Source organism: Macaca mulatta, chromosome 1, assembly GCF_049350105.2.
Source record: "Macaca mulatta isolate MMU2019108-1 chromosome 1, T2T-MMU8v2.0, whole genome shotgun sequence".
Lineage (NCBI taxonomy): Eukaryota > Metazoa > Chordata > Mammalia > Primates > Cercopithecidae > Macaca > Macaca mulatta.
The window spans coordinates 238,289,792-238,309,800 of record NC_133406.1 but is presented as its reverse complement, the minus strand read 5'-3'; the positions used below and the strand labels follow the sequence as shown (position 1 = coordinate 238,309,800).

General features: G+C 58.1%; 1 protein-coding gene across 10 annotated transcripts in view; it reads right to left on the bottom strand.

The window, feature by feature from the left end:
- Positions 1-20,009, bottom strand: part of MORN1 (MORN repeat containing 1) — a 70,923-nt gene that overhangs the window by 48,645 nt on the left and 2,269 nt on the right. For 9 of the 10 annotated variants that reach the window (XR_013409686.1, XM_077979826.1, XM_077979834.1 and 6 more), the window contains 6 exons: positions 18,170-18,268; positions 17,044-17,154; positions 15,443-15,533; positions 14,622-14,709; positions 3,583-3,679; positions 736-846 (listed from right to left, as the gene is read on the bottom strand). Coding sequence is in view for 9 of the 10 variants with exons in the window: in XM_077979826.1 (XP_077835952.1) it covers positions 736-846; positions 3,583-3,679; positions 14,622-14,709; positions 15,443-15,533; positions 17,044-17,154; positions 18,170-18,268 (597 nt within the window). In the remaining variant the exon portion in view is untranslated. Of the gene's footprint in view, positions 1-735; positions 847-3,582; positions 3,680-10,015; positions 11,966-14,621; positions 14,710-15,442; positions 15,534-17,043; positions 17,155-18,169; positions 18,269-20,009 lie in introns of those variants that run through there. The other variant, XM_077979807.1, reaches the window with a different exon arrangement.

Here is a 20,009-nt window from a genome sequence, read left to right as displayed (position 1 = left end):
ACTCAAAATACAAAATTAGCTGGGCGTGGTGGCACGCGCCTGCAATCTCAGCTACTCGGGAGGCAGAGGCAGGACAATCGCTTGAACGCAGGAGGCGGAGGTTGTGGTGAGCCGAGATTGCACCATTGCACTCCAGCCTGGGCAAGAAGAGGGACACTCCGTCTCAAAAAAGAAAAAAAAGTTCAAACATAAATCTATCACATGATCCAGCAATTCCATCTGTAGGTACATACCCATGAGAAATGAAAACACATTCACACAGAAACTTGTATACAAGTGTTCACAGTGGCACCATTCACTACAGCCCAAGGTGCAAACAACTGCGACGCCCACCGGCAGACGAGTGGGGAAGCAGAAAGTGGCCCATCACCGGAACGGAGACTGTTCCTCCTGAAAAGGAAGGACACACTGACACGCACGCATGCGTGCCCCCACCACACACATACACAGTCAGACCTGTGCACACCTGTGCAAGGCATACACACACGTGCACACACATACACGAGCACGCACATCACACAGTATGTGCACGCATGCTTGCACACACACCCATGGCTGCCCTGACTGGCAGGGGAGCTGGCACGCCTGCAACCTCTCTGCCAGGCTCTGGGCACGAAGTCGCCTCTGTGCCTCAGGAGCCACATGCAACATCTTGTCCGCATCTTCACTGCTTAAGAACCTGCTGCCTGTTTCTCTTTCGGAAACATTAGGTCATCTCCCCCCGGAGATGCTTACTCTTGGCAATTTCCCCGTGGTCCTGCAGCAGCTGAACGTTCACCGAGAAGGGAGACCCTTGGGCCACTTCCATCACCTCCGGACCCAAGATCGCGATCCTTGTGGCTTGTTCTGGGAGAGGACAGAGTGTGGCTTTAGTGGTGACTGGCATGGCCCTCCACCCACCCCATGGCTGAGTCAGCAGTGGGCGCCCCGGGAACCGACCCGAGCTCGGTGTGGCAGCTGGAACACAAGCACATGCTGGGGCCGACCCCCCACAAGCCACCTTGCAGAGCAGCGACCTGGGCAGTCGTCCGCACTCAGACCGTGCGGCTCGGCTCTGCTGGCCCGGAGCACTGTGGAATCGAATCAAGTGGACCACAGGGACCACGGAGTACGCAAGAGACACAAGTGGGCGGTGTGGGGCTGTAGGATTTTCCTGCCCATGGAATGTTCCGGCATGTCTTCCCGCTGGTTGGGATTCAGGCCCTGCATTCCCTGCGTCTGAGTCAGCACCCTGAGGTGCTGGACCCGGGGCTGGGGCGAGGCCCGGCAAGGGTGGGTCCACTGGCTGGCCAGTGCCTCCTGGCAGCCAGGGCCGCCCCTGCTCTACCGGGGCCTGTGGGGCATTGCTGTGGGCAGTGTTGCCACACCGTGTCCTGCTGCCCACCACCCCCGCCCCCACCCGCCATCCCTGACTCTCCACTATGGACTGGCCTCCAGCAATCCCTGACTCTCCACTATGGACCGGCCTCCAGCCATCCCTGACTCTCCACTATGGACCGGCCTCCAGCAATCCCTGACTCTCCACTATGCACCGGCCTCCAGCCATCCCTGACTCTCCACTATGGACCGGCCTCCAGCCATCCCTGACTCTCCACTGTGGACCGGCCTCCAGCCATCCCTGACTCTCCACTGTGGACCGGCCTCCAGCCATCCCTGACTCTCCACTGTGGACCGGCCTCCAGCCATCCCTGACTCTCCACTGTGGACCGGCCTCCAGCCATCCCTGACTCTCCACTGTGGACCGGCCTCCAGCCATCCCTGACTCTCCACTGTGGACCGGCCTCCAGCCATCCCTGACTCTCCAGCATGGACCGGCCTCCAGCCATCCCTGACTCTCCAGCATGGACCGGCCTCCAGCCATCCCTGACTCTCCAGCATGGACCGGCCTCCAGCCATCCCTGACTCTCCAGCATGGACCGGCCTCCAGCCATCCCTGACTCTCCAGCATGGACCGGCCTCCAGCCATCCCTGACTCTCCAGCATGGACCGGCCTCCAGCCATCCCTGACTCTCCAGCATGGACCGGCCTCCAGCCATCCCTGACTCTCCAGCATGGACCGGCCTCCAGCCATCCCTGACTCTCCAGCATGGACCGGCCTCCAGCCATCCCTGACTCTCCAGCATGGACCGGCCTCCAGCCATCCCTGACTCTCCAGCATGGACCGGCCTCCAGCCATCCCTGACTCTCCAGCATGGACCGGCCTCCAGCCATCCCTGACTCTCCACTGTGGACCGGCCTCCAGCCATCCCTGACTCTCCACTGTGGACCGGCCTCCAGCCATCCCTGACTCTCCACTATGGACCGGCCCCTAGCAAAGCACAATGGAGGGGCTTTAAAAGCAGATGCTGGGAGAACGCCTGGAATCTGAGGCTGCCTTGAAAAGCAGCACAGGTGATGCCTGGTACACAGGGTGGCGGGTGCCCTGGACTTCATGGCAACGGTGGGGCTGGGGAAGGGCCTGAAGCTCTGGCCCCCGTGGGAGCTCTTGCTGTGTTCTGGGGGTAAAGCCAGAGCCCACCTTGGCTTGGAGGGAGACCCTCCTCAGGGTGAACCCAGGCTACGTCCTGCACCTCTTGCCCCGTTTTTCCCACTTAGGAATTTCAACAAGGACCAAGAGACTTTTGGGAGGAGGGGCTGGGATCTGGATTATTTCCCTTGAGGTGAGGTCACCAAGACGCTCCTGGAGGGCTCTGCTGAGGATCCAGGGGCCCCTCAGGGAGACTCCACCTGAGGCAGAAGCATCTGGGCCGGGACCCAGGCTCGGCCTCTGCTCCAGGATCCCCTGCAGGGTGCACTGTGTGTGTGCGGGTGCTGGGACCTGCCTCTCAGTGCTCCCCGGGCACCTGGCCACTTCTGCCTTCCCCAAGACCTCAGCCTCCATGAGGAGCCCAGGGCCAGCAGGTCTGTGCTGAGGGCAGCAGTTACTGTTACCTGTAACCCTGTGACCTCTCCCAGCTAACAGGTCTTGGTCCTCCAAGGTCCTCCAGGCTGAGGAGGCATGTGGGGGGCTGCCTGGGCTGAGACCTTGCAGGCATCCCCAGTGCAGAGCCCGAGTCGGTGCTAGCGGCACCTGCACCTGTCACCAACTTGGCCCCAAGGTTTGGATGAGTGTCATGTCCCTGGCCAGACCGACCCCTGGGGTGGCACCCTCATCCTGGAATCTATCGAGAGGCCACCCAGAGGCCACCAGGAACACCATGGTGAGAGGGAAGGTGGCTCAGGGAGGCACCCCCAGAGGAGGCACAACTGGCTGGTCCTTCTGTGAGCCCGAGGCCACCCTGTGGTCACATCACAGTGCAGAGGGCTCAGGGAAATTGGACAGAAGCCACTTGAGGGACAGCGCAGCTGTGACCAGGTCACCCCCAAACACTCAGGCCCCAAATCTGGGAGGCCCCACTTGCAGCAGGAGCACTTTTGACATCAAACATGTTTTTCCTAAAAAGGGATGGGATTTTAGATTCCACTGCGCCCCACTCCTCCCCAGTGTGCTCTGTGTCAATATCTCCCATGTGACTGCCCAGGGGCCAGGGACACACCCCACAGTGGACCTCACAGTGCCCACGGGAAGGCAGGGACACCTACCTGCTGGGTGGCCGTTGATCCACAACCCATAATAGGTGACCCCTGAGCAGTGGGCCATGCTGCCCAGTCCACTGAAGACGTCGCTGTGCCACTGTCCCTGCAGACAGAAGGGTGAGGCTCAGGCTGGTGGCTCCCAAGGGTCTTGTGTGGGTCCCCGCACGGCACTGCAGCTCCCTGGGGCTACAGCGGGGCCCGAGGACCACAGGCTGCTAGAAAACCACATCGTCTTGAGGGTCCTTGCAGCCTGTCCCTTGGTGGTGAGAAACTATATTTCATTAGAATGCGATCCAATTTGCTTTGCAAAATATACTCCCCTTTGAATTTTAACGATGCCAGGAGGTATGGGAACAATGGCACAGTATATAAAATGCAAACAAAACCTCGAACGGGCACATTTCAGCACAAAAATCCTTTTAATACAAAGACACTGCATCTGTGGCATGTATCATAAAGGAGGCCTGAACCTGCAAACTGGCCGACTGTGGCGCTGGGATTAAGGTGCCCTGCTTGTCCGTTACACTGCTCATTTGTACATGAAGAGGCCAATTAAAAAACACAGTTTGAAAAAACGTGCCCGTGCGCTTGGGAGAAACGCCTGTTCGCTGCACACCCCAACTCTGCCTCCTTCATAACAAGCCTGGTTTCCAAGTCATACAACAAAGCCAGGGAAAATCATGTGAAATAGCACGGTGATTATTTTCACGGAAAATGTCAACGGTATTTCATTTGACTCTCAATTACTTCTATTAGAAGAAAAATTAACCAAAGGCACGTTTTGCTTCTGTTCACTCTTCGGCAGGAGCCAAGCGGGCTCCTGCTTCCCTGCCTGGCCCTCCCTGGGTGCCTTTCCCAGGGGAACCCCGAGGCAGCCGCGGCAGGTCTGCAGGGCGCAGTGTGTGCCTTCCCAGGGCCTCTCCACGGATCCTGGGCCCTGGGATGCGTGGGAAGAGACAAGGAGGGCCGAGGGCCAGGGCTGAGGAGTGCAGCAGATCAGGGAGAAGTGGATGGTGCCGGAGTTCTCTCCGGCCGCAGGGAGACAAGGCCTCTGCAGACAGCCCTGAAGGCCACTGGATTGCCCCAAAGGCCAGGGAGAGCCACGTGCATGAGGGGCTGGCGGGGGGCGGGGAGTGGTGTGGATCGCATTTGCAGAGTGGCTGAAGAGAAGCCTCCGGGTCCAGGCCATCAGCTGGGGGCAGGGCAGGGCGGGGGCCACTCAGCGGCAGGCCAGGAGCACGGCTCACGCCTCCAGGCAGGGGGCTTCTATCCGATCCGAGACAACTGGCAGCCCACGTGGTTGCCCAGAGGCAGCAAAAAGGCAGCTCTCAGCTTCAGGAGAGGCTTGGCAGCCAGCTGGGGGTGCCAGGTGGGCAGAGGCCCGGCTGCTGTCTGGACAGGGCCCTTGCTCCTGGGGCTCTTGTCCTTCTAGCACCCAGACCCCAAGATCCCAGCCAGCACCCACCCAGCTGCATTCCTGCAATGTTCCAAGCTGAGCGCACCACTGACATCACCCTATTGGCCAGACAGTTGCCCTGAAGATCAGAGTCCGGTTGACTGTGCCACCTGGGCCCTGGGCAAGCACCACCCACACTGGCAGCTACAGTGGATGGGAGTCCCAGAGCTGATCGCATGTGGGGTCAGGTGAGAGCGCTTCTGGGGTTCAGATACCAAGCACTGGCGCAGAGTCCATGGGCTGTCCTGACTGCTGCTGCACGGCGTGCCTGGAGGCCAAGGCCTGTCGGAGGCCGTGGGCGCCCTGGCACGCACACAGCACCTCCCCTCAGCCTTGCCCCCTCAGCTCTCTGTCCTGTGACTTCAGGCGTTCCCACCAAACTGGGTGAGAGTCCACTGCATTTGATTGGCATTTCTTGAGGGTCCCTTCCTGGGACCATTGTCCTCTCTCTCTCATCTCATTCACGCTGGATGGGGAGAGGCGCAAGGTCAGCGCACAGCTGAGGGCTCTTCAGGGCGTCCCGGGCCCCTGTCACCGTCAGTAATGAGAATAGTGATGTCTGGTCTCTGCCCCGTTCCACCTGCTTGGCCTCTGGAAGGTGCCCTGGGCTTTCAGGAGGAGGAAGGTGGAGCTGTGGGGCAGGGCCAGCACCAGCTGCCATATAGTGTCCAGGGTGAGTACCCAGTGAGGCCACGGCTGGGCAGGGGAAGCCAGACACACTCAGGTCATGAGAAACGCAGAGGTGCAGAGCCCACCTTTGGGGTGAGTGACTTCAGCCATGGCTGGTCTGGGGCTGCGGCTCACATATGTGGCACGAGCCTGCCTGGCATCCCCCTCCCTGGGTGCTCAGCAATCAGGTCCGGGCTCAGCATCCTCGGTGCCCACCGCTGGTGTCCGGGTGGGAGGGCTGAGCCGGGCAAGCTTTCATGCAGCACTTGATCAGTCCAAGCACATCTGAGTGATCAATGCAACGGATTCAATAGCATGGTCTTGTCTAATTCATGTTATCAATCTCACCTTTGACAATTCGGTTTCTGTTGCATGCACCCCAAGCAGGAATGAGCAGGTGCTTATTAAATAGGGTGCAGGGGAGGCTCCTGATCCCCTTGCTGACGGCACAGACTGGGGCATTGAAAGTTCTGGAGCAGGCCGGGCGCGGTGGCTCAAGCCTGTAATCCCAGCACTTTGGGAGGCCGAGACGGGCGGATCACGAGGTCAGGAGATCGAGACCATCCTGGCTAACACGGTGAAACCCCATCTCTACTAAAAAATACAAAAAACTAGCCGGGCGAGGTGGCGGGCGCCTGTAGTCCCAGCTACTCGGGAGGCTGAGGCAGGAGAATGGTCTAAACCCGGGAGGCGGAGCTTGCAGTGAGCTGAGATCCGGCCACTGCACCCCAGCCTGGGCGACAGAGCAAGACTCTGTCTCAAAAAAAAAAAAAAAAAAAAAGAAAGTTCTGGAGCAGCCGCCTCCCGCCTGGGCCTCAGGGAGCACCCAGGCACAGCCCAGGGCAATGCCCAGTGTGGAGAGCTATGTGCAGGGCCTCAGTCACAGAGAGGCCGGGACAGAGGAATGGGCACGCCACCGCCTGCTCTCCCTCCTCCTCCCTGCCGGGCCACTGCCTGGCACCCAGGTGAGCACAGGTGTATGGTGTAGGACACAGGAAGGTGGTGATGGTCACATGACCTTTGGGGAAGGGCTTCTTGGGGTCCAGGTCCACACCCAAAATAAAGAGGCAAACAGTGGTTCCAAAGTCAGGAAGCGGTCGTGCAGGATGATGGTGACACACATACGTTCCCCCTCGGTCACAAAGGTGACCCCAGGACCATAAGGGTGTTTTCTGTCAGGGGCCCTCCTTTCCCTGCCCTGCTCTGCCAGGTGGCAGAGCACTCAGGAGGCCCCGGGCAGTGCTCAGCTCTCCCCAGCTCCCAGCACCACTTGGCCAAAGGCTCACACCTTCCTTGACAGTCGATGAGCTCCGACGGCTTGGCTGGTGCGGGCACTGATTTAGCGCTGGCCTACTCCAAGCAGCCTGGGGTGGAAGAGATTGTGAGCGCTCTCCTTTCTCACTCTGGGAAGCACTTCTGGTCCATTCATGCTGTTTTCTTTCCGTGCTTTATTGGAAGCAACTCCCTCTGTTTTCAGGCCATAGTCAGGCGTCCACCCTCCCCTGGCACCACGAGGCACTTCCTGCCTCCGGCCCTCCTGGGGGATCCTGGGTCTGGTGCTCCTTGGGGTTTGACAGCCCCAGGAGGTGGGGGTGAAGAGCGGGGGCTCCAGCCTTCCCCAATGTCGGCCTTCAGGGTGTTGTGGTCTGGAGAAAGTAACCCCCAACAATTGCCAAATCTTGGGTATGAAGCAGGCGGGGCCTTTGCTGAGGTTCACGGCCTGGTGCACCAGGTGGGGGCTCCCAGGACCAGCTGCCCAGCCCCCTCAGGCCATGTTATGAGTGAGGAGCCTGCCGGACCCTCCTGCCTGGGCCCTGCGACTGCCCAGGGGCTGCTGTGCCTTGGTGGGATGGGTGGGGCTAGCTCCGGTTTCTGAGGACTGGTCATCTGTGTCACTTCCTGGTAACAGTGAGGACCAGGGGTCCTGCATTTGACCTCGCTGGTCCCATCGCAAGTGCCTGGGCTTTAAGGTATGAACTATGAGGAGTTCCAGAGGGGACATGGGCTCTGCCCTAGTGTAACCCTGGTGTCCTGATAGCCAGCCCCCTCCTCTGCCCCAGGGTGGTGGGGGGTCCACCTGAGGCAAGCCGGCCAGACTCCCCAAAGGCCATGCGTGCTCAAACGCCCCAAATTATTTACATGGTTCTCAGTGTTACATGCACGTCAGGATACCCCCACTGGCCCAGGCTTCCTGGACTATGACCCCTGGGTCTGAGGGCAGTAGGCCCGAATGTGGAGGCTGCAGGCCCCGTGGAGGACCCGGGTGGGCATTCCCACACATGCCCAGCTGAGGAGAGGAGGCTGGGGGACTGCGGCGGGCAAAGCTGCCCAGAAGGAGCCACCTGCTCCGTGCAGTGAGCAGGTGCTCGGCACCCAGCGGCGACTCTGGGAAAGCCGGCGTGTGAGACAGCCAACACTCATGGCACAGCCGACGCAGCCAGGGACGCCTGGCGGCCCACGCTGCTGCCAACATGGGTAGGAGACCCTCTGATGTGCACACACACGTGTGGCCTCCAATCTGTCTGCTCCGAGTTCTGGTCCAGCTCCCACCGAGGGTGTTCGGAGGATGTGTGGGGCCTGCCCAAGCCCTCGGGTCCTGGGAGGTTGAGGCAGTAAGCCGTAAACCAGGAGTGCGGGGGATGGAGATGGCCGAGGCGTCGCAGGCTGGTGGGGGTGCTCGCGGCCCAGGACCTCTGTGGCTTGGGCCCGGCCTGAGCTGCGTGGCTCCTGTCCCTGTGGAAGAGGAGCCTCCTCTGCTTTGGGATCCGCTGTTCTTATTTTCCGTCAGAAGAAGCTGTAACACGTGTATTTTCAGGAATGTATTTTTTCTAGAATGCATTTTTTAAAAAAGGTTCTTCATAGAGTTCTGCATTAAGGAATACTGGCTGCAAGGCAGGAGACACGGTTTGCAGGAGACATACCTGCCATTGAGATGGGAACAGGTCTCCTGGAGGGCTTCGCCAACCTCGAGCTCATGGTGCCCTGGGTAGCAGCCGATGTTTCCTGGAGTTTCTCCTACTATAGATGGATCAGAGCTGACGTAGGAGGTGCCAAGGGCATGCTCTGATGTGGGCAGAGGCGAAGGCCAGGAGAGAGAGAAGGACTCACCACTTTCTTGCCTTTTCAGAACATAAAATGATCTCTAAAACAAACAGCCGGCGCTGGTTGGGGTGTGGCTGGAGAGGCAGCGCAGTTCTCAGAGGCAACTCAGTGTCCAAGAAGGGCCTGGCGTCTGCCTCGTGGCCTCGATTGATGGCTTAAGCTCCCAGGGAAGAAACGAAAGGGCCCAAACTCCTGTGCACAAAGGCACTCCACAAAGCCTTGCAGCACTAACATGGTGAGGGGCAGGTGCTCCCGGATGGGGGTGGCTGGTGGCCAGGACTGGGGGAGAACACAGTCACCAAGAAGCGTCAAAGAGGGGAAGACCGGGTGCGCAGTGCTGGCCACAGCTGACAGTGGGTGGGCTTGCGTCTCAATTGTGGTCATTGTTAAGAGGGCTGATACTCATTAGGGTAACCTTTTACAAAAACAACAGAAAATAACCAGTGTTGGTGAGGCTGCGGAGGAACTAGAACTGTGTGCACCGTGGGCGGGAAGGTAAAAGGGTGAGGCCGCTGTGGAGAACAGCATGGCGGTTCCTCAAAAATTAAAAACAGAATCACCATCCAATGCAGCAGTCTCACTTCTGGGGCTGCGGCCCACAGGGCCTCGAAGAGTTCTCTGTGCAGCCGTATTCACAGCAGCATCACCCACAGGACCCAGGAGGGGAAGCCTCCCTAGAGTCCACCCACAGAGGGGCAGAGAAGCATGTCTGTCCACATCGGGGGAGCCCGCCTCAGCCTTAGGAAGGAAGGAGGGGCTGGCACAGGCTCCAGCATGGAGGCATCTGAGGACACCGCGCTGGGTGAAACAAGCCTGGCATGAAAGGACACCACTCACAGGAGGCCCGAGACCAGCAGGGTCTACAGACACAGTGGAACGGTGGCCGCCAGGGGCGGGAGCGTGGGGAGTTCGTGTTGGAAGGGGACGGGAGGTTCGGGTGGGAAGGTGACAAAGTTCTGGAGGTGGATGTGGTTGTGGCTGCACAAAATGTACACGTGCCTCCTGCCACTCCACTGCATGCTTAAAAACGGCTATGGCCCAGTGCAGTGGCTCATGCCTGAAATCCCAGCCCTCTGGGGGCCAAGGCAGAAGTGTTAGAGCCCAGGAGTTGGAGATGAGCCTGGGTGACACAGTGAGACCTCGCCTCCACAGAACAAAAAGTAGTTAAGATGCTACGTTTTATACTATATGGATTTTACCATGACAGAATGGTTGGTGTTTTGGTTTTTTATTTTTTTGAGACAGGGTCTTGCTCTGTTGCCCAGGCTTGAGTGCAGTGGGCATGATCTCAGCTCACTACAACCTCTGCCTCCCAGGTTCAAGCCATCCTCCCACCTCAGCCTCCTGAGTAGCTGGGGCCACAGGTGTGTGCCATCGCGCCCAGTCTAATTTCGTATTTTTAAAAACTTCTTTTGTAGAGACAGGGTCTCCCTGTGTTGCCCAGGCTGGTCTTGAACTCCTGGGCTCAAGCAATCCTCCCACCTTGGCCTCCCAAAGTGCTGAAAGTACAGGTGTGAGCCACCATGCCTAGCCAACAAAACGTTTTTTAAAGCAGGCTAAATATTTGACTAATGACACCACAAGGAACAGCTGTCCCCTCCCTCTGGACAGCCCTCAGGATATGCGGAGTGACTCCCATCTCTGGCAGCTGCTGCCTCTCCGGGTGGACGCCATTTACTCTCCAGGATAAAGGTGGAGGAGAGGCACTGTGACCAGAGGGTCCAGCACTGAGACACAGAGAACTGAGCAGCTGAGCCGAGAGCACCTTGCTTCTCCTCATTAACCAGAGTCCAAGGGACAGACCTGGTAATGTTTTCTTGCACACACAGCCATGTGAAGACCTCCTGCCTCTGAAGTGCAGTCTGGCAGCCATGGCTGTGCTGTGTGGGAGGCGGCCCCGGCCCAGTCCTGACCTGAGGGCATGGGGGCCCAGCCTGTCCTCTTGGCCTCTGGCGCCCTTCTCTGTTTGTAGCGTCTACGTCGGTCCGGGCAGAAGCAATGCCCAGAGAAGGCGCTGGAGGAGCGGGCAGCTCACTGGCCACGGTCTGTGTGTGCCTGCAGGTGTCAGTGGTGTGGACAAGGCCAGGGGACTGCTGCCACCGGGGACAATGCCCAGGGGACCCCACAGGGCAGCGAGCACCAGCACACAGCAGTGTCCCCACGGGGCTCAGGCCACAGGCCTGCCTGGTGAGGGTGTGTGGGCCTTGGTCGGCAGGCAGTCCCAGGGCCTGCCCAGGTGTCCCAGTCCTCTGGGCCTGGACGGCAGAGGGAGTGGGGAGGTCATATTATAGCCCCCGGGAATGTAGGTCACTTTAAGGGTTTTGCACCAAGACTCTCATAGAAATCCTCTGCAAAACTGTCCGCAGAATTCAAGGCTTTAGCGCCAAGGGGAAAAACCATCCCAAGCAGAAAGGCCGGGAGGCGGCTCGGGGGCCTGGCTCTCAGGAGTACCCAGCCAGCCCCTGGGCCCGGTGGCCATCCCAGGCCACGCTCGCCTGTCCAAACTATGGCCTGGGAATAAGCTCGGAGCTCCCGGGGAGGCCAGTGCGGTGCCGGGACAGGGCTGGGCCGCCCCCTGGTGGATGCGCTGAGCACCCTGCTGCCATCAGCCCAGGAGGGAGGGCACCATCCCTCGCCTGGTCCTCTCTTTCGGCCCAGGGTGCTGGTGACCAGCAAGCAGCGTGGACCCGAGTTGGCACCTGTGTGGCAGCCAGGGGACCTGTGGGACAGAAGAGCCTCTGGGGACAGGGCTGTGCTGGGAGTGGGGGTGGGGAGGACGAAGCTGTCCATGGTCCTCTGGAAGAACAGGAGCTGCTTCTTGCCAAGCCCAGGCCAGAGTGGACAGTGCTGTCTGGCAGCAGGCAGCACCTGTGTCCCTGGGCCATGAGACAGGCCCTGAGCAGGTCCTCCTGAATCTCGGGGAACGTGAGGGTTGGGTGAGTGGCCGGGGGTCCCCAGGGCCGCACTGCCACTGCCTGGTAAGGGAGCCTGCTGTCCTTGCACCTCAGCTTCCTCACCTGCACCCTGCATGGACTGGTGGGGACCACGAGCCAACGCACCAAAAGGCTGACAGCAGCGCCTCGCATCCAGGAAGTGAAACCACACACCCGAGCCCAAGCTCCAGAGCTGTGCACCAGCGCCGGCCCCAGCTTTGCCCCAACCCTGCAAGGCGAGGGAATCGTCATGGTGGCAGTGGGCTGGGGGCCCGGGTGTGCTGGGGTGGAAGCGGGTGAGGAGAAGAGAATTCTGCCCAGGGACTCCTTTGGCCGCACTCTCTCACAGCCGTTCTGGAGAGCGAAGACAAGGGAGTGATGGCTGCCCCAGCACGCAGTGAAGTCTGGTCCTGCAGGATGGACACACGCCCCGGGGGAGAAGAGGCAGAGCCGTGGCTTGGGTGCCGTATCTCCTGCATATGGCTCAGGTGAGAACCCGCAGCACCAGCCCAGGCCAGCAGGGGCAGCAACAAGGCTGACATGGACTCCCAGGGTCCAGCAAGGACACTGCCAATGGCCAACTGCCCTGAGCAGGGCTGGCAGTCCCTGGAGTGGGCATGGATGGCACTTTTACCCAAGCAGGATGCTCTGTTTCAAGAGCAGGGAGGGTGGACATGCATTTGGAGGGGAGCCATGCTGCACCTCCCACCTGACCACCCTTCCAGGGGCCCCACATCTGACCACCTCTGAGGCCTTGCTGCGGAGCGGACAGCTGTGCCAGCCAGGATGAGGCTCCCATCCCCACCCCATCTCCTTCATCACCATGTGGCCCCATGCCAATTGCCAACCCACCACCTCTCAGTTCCCAGCATCCCCCTTCCTTGCCCACTTGTCCCTGACGGGAAGTGGACCCTGTCAATGTTTCTCCTTTGCCAGCAAGTGCAATGCCAGGTTTTGTCAACAGAGAACAAGGCGGGACTACGGGAAGCTGTGTTTCCACTTTAACTCCTATGGCCGGGGCCAGTGGCCTGTGGAAAACCCCACAGTGTCTGGTCTCTGGCAAGCGTCTCCTGCACCTCAGTGGGAGTTTCCTGAGAAGCAGCTCTGGCCCCTGGCACCCTAGAAAAGCTCTCTACCACCTGGGCTGGCAGCCACACCCTCTCTGTTGAGGTCTGAGTCTCAGGAGGGTGCTGGCTTCCTCCCAGTTCGAGGGACTATTCACTCCAACCACTGCTCCAACTTTCACACGAGAATCTTGGTAAGGAAGGGAATTCAACTGACATTGTAATTCTGCGACCCACACAATTAAATGTTGCGTTTCTCATCAAAGCAGCCCCAAGGCTCTAGGGAACGAGGGACTCCTCTCCACGGCCGTGGCAGTCCTGATTGGCTGTGACTTGTGCTGCATTGAGAGACCCGCACGTGTGGTTTCTTCCTGTTAGTGCTGCTGGACGCTCAGGGGACCCCTCACAGCCCTTGCAGTCATGGTCATCCTCATGGCTGTGACAGCCTCACACAGCAGCACCTGGGCTCCTGAGGCCCTCGATTGGGCTGGTGTCTCACGGCCAGCATGGGGGATGGCTTGGTTAACTGTGAAGCTCCCCCAGGCTGTGGACCAGCGGCCTCCCCTTCCCACCAGCCAGGGGCTCAGGCCTGCAGCCCAGCCCAAGCAACAACCACGCCACTCTTAGACTCCACTGCAGAGGCTCTGTCTCCGGGACCCCTCCTGACATTGCGATGCTGGTATTCCTTCTCTTGCCCTTTTTGGTAGCTAGCTGCCTCGTCCTTGTTAGTGACTCTTTCAGTACATTTTCCCCACTGGAGTGATGGGTGTTGCTTCTACCTCCTGACTGCGTCCTGAACCAGGCCCCACTGTCCATTCAACGCTCAGACCGAAAGCTCAGGTGCCAACCTTGACTCTTCTCTTGCCTTTGCCCACACATCCAGCCTGTCAACAAGTCTGGCGTCCTCTCCTCCAAACATCCTGAAATTTGCTCTCTGTACTCGTGGGGCCGCTGCCCCATGCCCCCAAGAACAATCCTGGTCCCTGCCTTGTAGGGCCTGTCACAGACCAGAATGTACCACCTCAAAATCTGCCTCTTTGGCATCAGCACTATTTTGAGCTGATTATTTTGAGAAACTGCAGACACAGGAGAAGCTCTGAAAACAGAGTACAAGTTTCCCTTTTGTAAGAAAAATTTGCATCCGTAAAGGAAACTCCACTGGTAAGGGTCTGTCCTGTCCGTACCAGGAAGAGAAAGGCCCCAGGTCACCAAGGCGCAAAGGCTCCTGTAGGTGGAGAAGGCCCTGCCTTAGCTGCACCACAAGCCTTATCCCATGACTGGCCCCCAACACCCTTCTTCCTTTGGTTTGGCTGAAGATGGGATTTAAGTCAAAGGCGAGGGCCGCCTGTGAGCTTCCCCGCCTCTCCACATACCTCCCGAGCACATACAAGGCACACGCCTGTGAGCTTCCCCGCCTCTCCACGTACCTCCCGAGCACATACAAGGCACACGCCTGTGAGCTTCCCCGCCTCTCCACGTACCTCCCGAGTACATACAAGGCACACGCCTGTGAGCTTCCCCGCCTCTCCACGTACCTCCCGAGTACATACAAGGCACACGCCTGTGAGCTTCCCTGCCTCTCCACGTACCTCTCGAGTACATACAAGGCACACATATGAATACGCTCCTGTTTGTTTTTCTCTTTTCCCGACAGGGAACTGTGAGGGGAGAGGGAAACTTATCTTCCCACGCGGGATAAGGGAATTGCAGGGCCTGGAACTTGGAGAAGCTGCCAGGGTGAGGCTCCCCACACACCCCACGCGTCCCACCCCCGCGAGGCCCGCACCCTCTGGGCAGCAGGTGCTCTGCACCCCTGGGTACCTCGTAGGTGGAGCCATCGGTGCGGCGCAGCACCCCGTGTCCCTGACGCTGGTCCCGGACCCAGTCGCCATCGTACTTGTCACCGTTCCTGGGGGACACACGCACAGAGTCCACTCTCAGCAGGGGGAGCCAGGTGGTGGCAGTGACTCAGCCCGGCTCCTCCCACCGGGCTCCGCAGGCACCGCGGGACGGAGGCAAAAATAGGCCCGAGCAGATGGCCCCGAGAGCTCCTGCCTCGCCAGGGCCGGCTGGGGGCTGACGACAGGCGGCGGGGACACGTCCGCCCACCCCCACCCTAGATGGCAGGCCTGCTCGGGACACGCTTAGCCTCCGCCACTCAAAATGGGAAATGACACGGAGAGGCAACAGGAGGGGGCTGCAGTCTCCACAGCCAGTGAGGCTGAGACTCCGCCGTGGGAATTTCCACACGGGCTGAAGACGCCTAGCACCTGGGAGGCGGGAGGCTCTGCTGGCCAGAGGGCACCCCCAGCCTCATTTAGACCTGGAGAAGCTCCTGTGGTGCCATCTTGCTGCCAGCCTGACCTTCTCAGGAGGTATTTTAATGGGAGGGGTGATGTTTTATCTACTAAACACACCATCGGTCAATTTCAATCAATAAGGGGAAAATTACAGAACAACACCGAAACCACAGAATGTGGTCCAACAACTTGGCACTGGAGCGGTGGCAGGTGGACAGCAGGGGCCGGAACAGGCCCGGGGTGTCCTACGGCAGTCTTGTCTACACCCCCAGGCCACATGGCCTCACACCTGTCCTGTGTGTCTGTCATACGCCGGGCAGCACCTGCAAGACTCATACTCACTTAAAGAGCATCTGCCCAGGGCCGTGCCTCTTGTTGTCATGGAAGGAGCCCTGGTACACTTGTCCGTCCCGGTCCACCAGAAACCCGCGTCCTGGAGAAGGGACCAAGAGACAGACTTGGCTTTGTGCCTCCTCCTGCATCTGAGAAAGGATCTGACCCCTGCTCCTCAGAGGGCAGGTAGAGGAAAGTGGTAAGTCTAGGAGGCATGGGGCTCAGGGCCCCCCAGGAGCATGACAAACCCTGCAGGCCTGGCTACACAGGGCCTTGGCACAGCTCGGAGAGGCTCTGAATGGGAAGGGCAGATGTGCTTTGGGACAGGTCGGTCAGCCGACAGGGCAGCAAAAATGGCCCTGGGGTCCAGCTCTCAAAGGTGCTGCTGAGGGACCCTGCAGACTGCCATTGGAGGCTGCACAGGCTCTGTGTCCTGCTGGGGTGAGGACGGGTGCGGTTTGGGCCTGTTGTTTGTTTTTATAAGAAACTTCAAGTTCACAGTGAGGGAGGCAGGGCTTCACCTGAACAAGGAGAAACTCAAGAGGATGGGAGTTCAGTAAACTGTGGCATTTTCAGATTTTGGACAACTCAGAAATTTGAGAGTATTTCTGATTCTTTTTTGTTGTTGTTGCTTTGTTTTTGAGACGGAGTCCCGCTCTGTCGCCAGGCTGGAGTGCAGTGGCATGATCTCAGCTCACTGTAACCTCTGCCTCCCAGGTTCAAGTGATTCTCCTGCCTCAGCCTCCTGAGTAGCTGGGATTACAGGCGTGTGCCACCATGCCCAGCCATTTTTGTATTTTTAGTAGAGATAGAGTTTCACCATTTTGCCCAGGCTGGTCTCAAACTCCTGACCTCAGGTGATCCGACTGCCTCAGCCTCCCAAAGTGCTGGGATTACAAGCATGAGCCACTATGCCTGGCCTCAGATTCTTAACATAAGAAAAACACTGGAAAAAGAAGCTCCATCTGTGGTGGAGAGTTCATGTGCTTGACTCCTGTCTCGGGTGCAGGTGGCCTTTTGGCTGTGGGACCGTGGACCGTGCTCTGCCTGGCTTGGCTGGGTAGAGGGACAGGGCACAGCCCCCTCCTAGCTTGAGTCTGGCCTCCTGACTTGCTTGGGCCAACAGAATGTGGAGGAAGTGGCCAAGCTGCCCAAGACTCCTGGGTAAGGAGCTGGGCTTCCCAGGCCTATGAGGATCTCAGGGACCCTCAGGCCTGGCGGAGTTGCTGTGACTATAGCCATTTAGTAACCCCATGAGACCAGACTAGAAGCCCCTCCCTGCAGGGCCCAGGCCAACCTACTGACTCCAGGATCAGGAGCAGTTAATAAAGCAGTGGCCATTTTAACCCCGAAGCCATGGGCGTCTATTCCGCAGTAGCGGATAACAGAGATGCACGAAGTGCCACAGGACCTGGTGGGCATACTGGTGTATGCAGGGCATAGGACACGGTCTGGGGGTGGGGAGAAGATAGCATGGGCCCCCTACCTTCTTTCCCACCCTCTGAAGTCAGATAGGCCCCATCAGAGGTTCCTGAACCCAAGTGGACGTAGGATCCCGTGCCCCGAAAGCACCCGCCCCTCACAGCGCCCGGCTCCCGTGGACGCCAGACCTTCCCGCATGCCATGGGAGACCTCCCCTTCATAGCATCCGCCAGCTTTGTACTCCATGACGCCGTGTCCTTGAGGCTCTCCCAGAACAAACTGTCCAGAGAAGGTGTCCCCTGCGTGTGGACAAGAAGGAGGTGAGACAGGAGGTTCAGTTCAGGGCTGCGGCCCCAGTCGGCTCTTCTCTGTCCCCGACCCATGAGACGCAGGAACCACTCCAGAATGGATGTCCCCGCCTCCATTGTACTACTTAGTCTGGTTCATGAGGGAAAACATGGTAAGCAGGTCTGGTCTCCCCAGCAGCTGGGCACGCAGACAGCCCTAGGCAGACACTCTCTGCGGACATCTACCAGAGGGCAAAGGACCCTCTGGTAAGAGTTTGCAGGGTGAAGGATGAGCTTTTTCCCTGGCTCTTTAAAAACTGAAAGCCGGCCGGGCGCGGTGGCTCAAGCCTGTAATCCCAGCACTTTGGGAGGCCGAGACGGGCGGATCACGAGGTCAGGAGATCGAGACCATCCTGGCTAACACGGTGAAACCCCGTCTCTACTAAAAAATACAAAAAACTAGCTGGGCGAGGTGGCGGGCGCCTGTAGTCCCAGCTACTCGGGAGGCTAAGGCAGGAGAATGACGTAAACCCGGGAGGCGGAGCTTGCAGTGAGCTGAGATCCGGCCACTACACTCCAGCCTGGGCAACAGAGCAAGACTCCGTCTCAAAAAAAAAAAAAAAATACCTGAGAGAAAAGACCTCCACTGAGAACCCACCGACCCCTCTGGCATGAGGGTCTGAGGTTCCTGGAGACACAGCTTCTGGCAACGAGCACGGGAGTCCCCAGAGGAGGTTTCCCATCTAGGGATACAATGTGGCTGAAATAGCTTTAAAGAAAAAAGAAATAGTGTAACTTGGGATAGATAAATCTTTATTCCAGAAAAGCGTCTCCAGAAGCCTGAGTTGCTCTCAGTGGTGACCACAGAGCCTCAGTCAGGTCCCCAGGCCTTCCGGGTAGGCCAGGCTCCTCACAGCACAAAGGTTCCCGTCTACACGTCATGCCTTCTGCGTCTAGACTCGTGGGACCAACTGAGCCCAACGGGTTATGAGAAAGGAGTGAATGTGCCATCCCGGCTAGAGCTCACCTGACCAGGCCCAGTGCCGGCGGCCTTCTCCCGTGATCTCTCCATCCACAAACGCCCCCTCGTAATAACTGCCATCTTTAAATAACAACTTCCCGTGACCTGGCAGGAGAAATCGCTGTGTAAAGTCAGACAGCGGTTGGGTTGACTGCAATGACCCTGTGCAGTGTGGGGCCTGTTTCTCAGAACAGAGAGCTTGCCTTCAAAACCTGTGTTTGGCTCCATCACTCATGCGATACATGTATTTAAAAATAAAAAATGCTCTCAAAATCATCTGCCGAAACATGCCTGAGCAACCTGGGCCTTCAGCCAGAACAAGCAGAGGAATCAAAGTGCAGGCGACCAGCCTGAGCAACGTGGAGAGACCCTGACTCTACACAAAATGTTAAAAATTAGCGGGGTATGGTGGTGCGTGTTTGTGGTTCCAGCCGCTCAGGAGGCTGAGGTGGGAGGATCACTTGAGCCAGGAGGTTGAGGCTGCAGTGGGCCGTGATTGCACCACCGCACTCCAGCCTGGGTGACAGAGAAAGACCCCGCATCAAAAATAAATAAACAAATAAAAGTGCAGTTGAGACCTCATCTCTGAGCCTCCTGAGGGGACACTCCCATCACCCTGCTTCTGTCAATGTGAGGACAGAGAGTCTGCAGAACACAGCGCCCCAGAAGAGCACCTTTTAAAAGGGGGAACGTCCTGCCCAGGCCAGGCTCTGCCAGCGGCCACAGACAGGAGCCTTCGCGCCTGCCTGGTGGACAAGCATCTTTCCTACCGGACCCTACAGAAGAAGCATCTGCGTAGCAAAAACACTAAAAAAAAGTTAAACGTTTTAAAAATATAGAAAATACTGATAGATACAAAAATAGCTCATATAGCAAAACCCCGGAAGACCAAGCTCCCATGAGAAAACTGGGCAGAGTGGCCGGGTGCCGTGGCTCACACCTGTAATCCCAGCACTCTGAGAGGCTGAGGTGGGCAGATCACTTGAGGTCAGGAGTTTGAGACCAGCCTGGCCAACATGGTGAAACCCTTTCTCCACTTAAAAAAAGAAAATAATACAAGTCGGCCGGGCGCGGTGGCTCACGCCTGTAATCCCAGCACTTTGGGAGGCTGAGATGGGTGGATCACAAGGTCAGGAGATAGAGACCATCCTGGCTAACACCATGAAACCCTGTCTCTACTGAAAATACAAAAAATTAGCTGGGCGAGGTGGCGGGCGCCTGTAGTCCCAACTAATTGGGAGGCTGAGGCAGGAGAATTGCTTAAATCCGGGAGACGGAGGTTGCAGTGAGCCGAGATCGAGCTACTACACTCTAGCTTGGGTGACAGAGCGAGATTGTCTCAAAAAAAAGAAAGAAAGAAAGAAAACTGGGCAGAGTGGCTGGGCACAGTGGCTCACGCCTGTAATGCCATCACTTTGGGAGGTCAAGGTGGGTGGATCACCTGAGGTCAGGAGTTCGAGACTAGTCTGGCCAACATGGCAAAACTGCATCTCTACTAAAAACACAAAAATTAGCTGGGCGTGGTGGCAGGTGCCTGTAATCCCAGCTACTCGGGAGGCTGAAGCAGGAGAATCGCTTAAACCTGGTAGCTGGAGGTTGCAGTGAACCGAGATGGCACCACTGCACTCCAGCCTGGGCAACAAGAGCAAAACTCTGTCTCAAAAAACAAAAACAAAAACAAAAAAGAAAAGAAACGAAAACTGGCAGAGGGCAGATACAAAACTGTGTGAGAGGAGCACAGTGGTGGGAAGGTCCACACCATGGAAGGTTCATGGCATTTGCCTGGGGTTGAGGGGGTACAGGTGTTATTGACTTTATACTTGGTTTCTTTGTGTTTTGTTTTGTT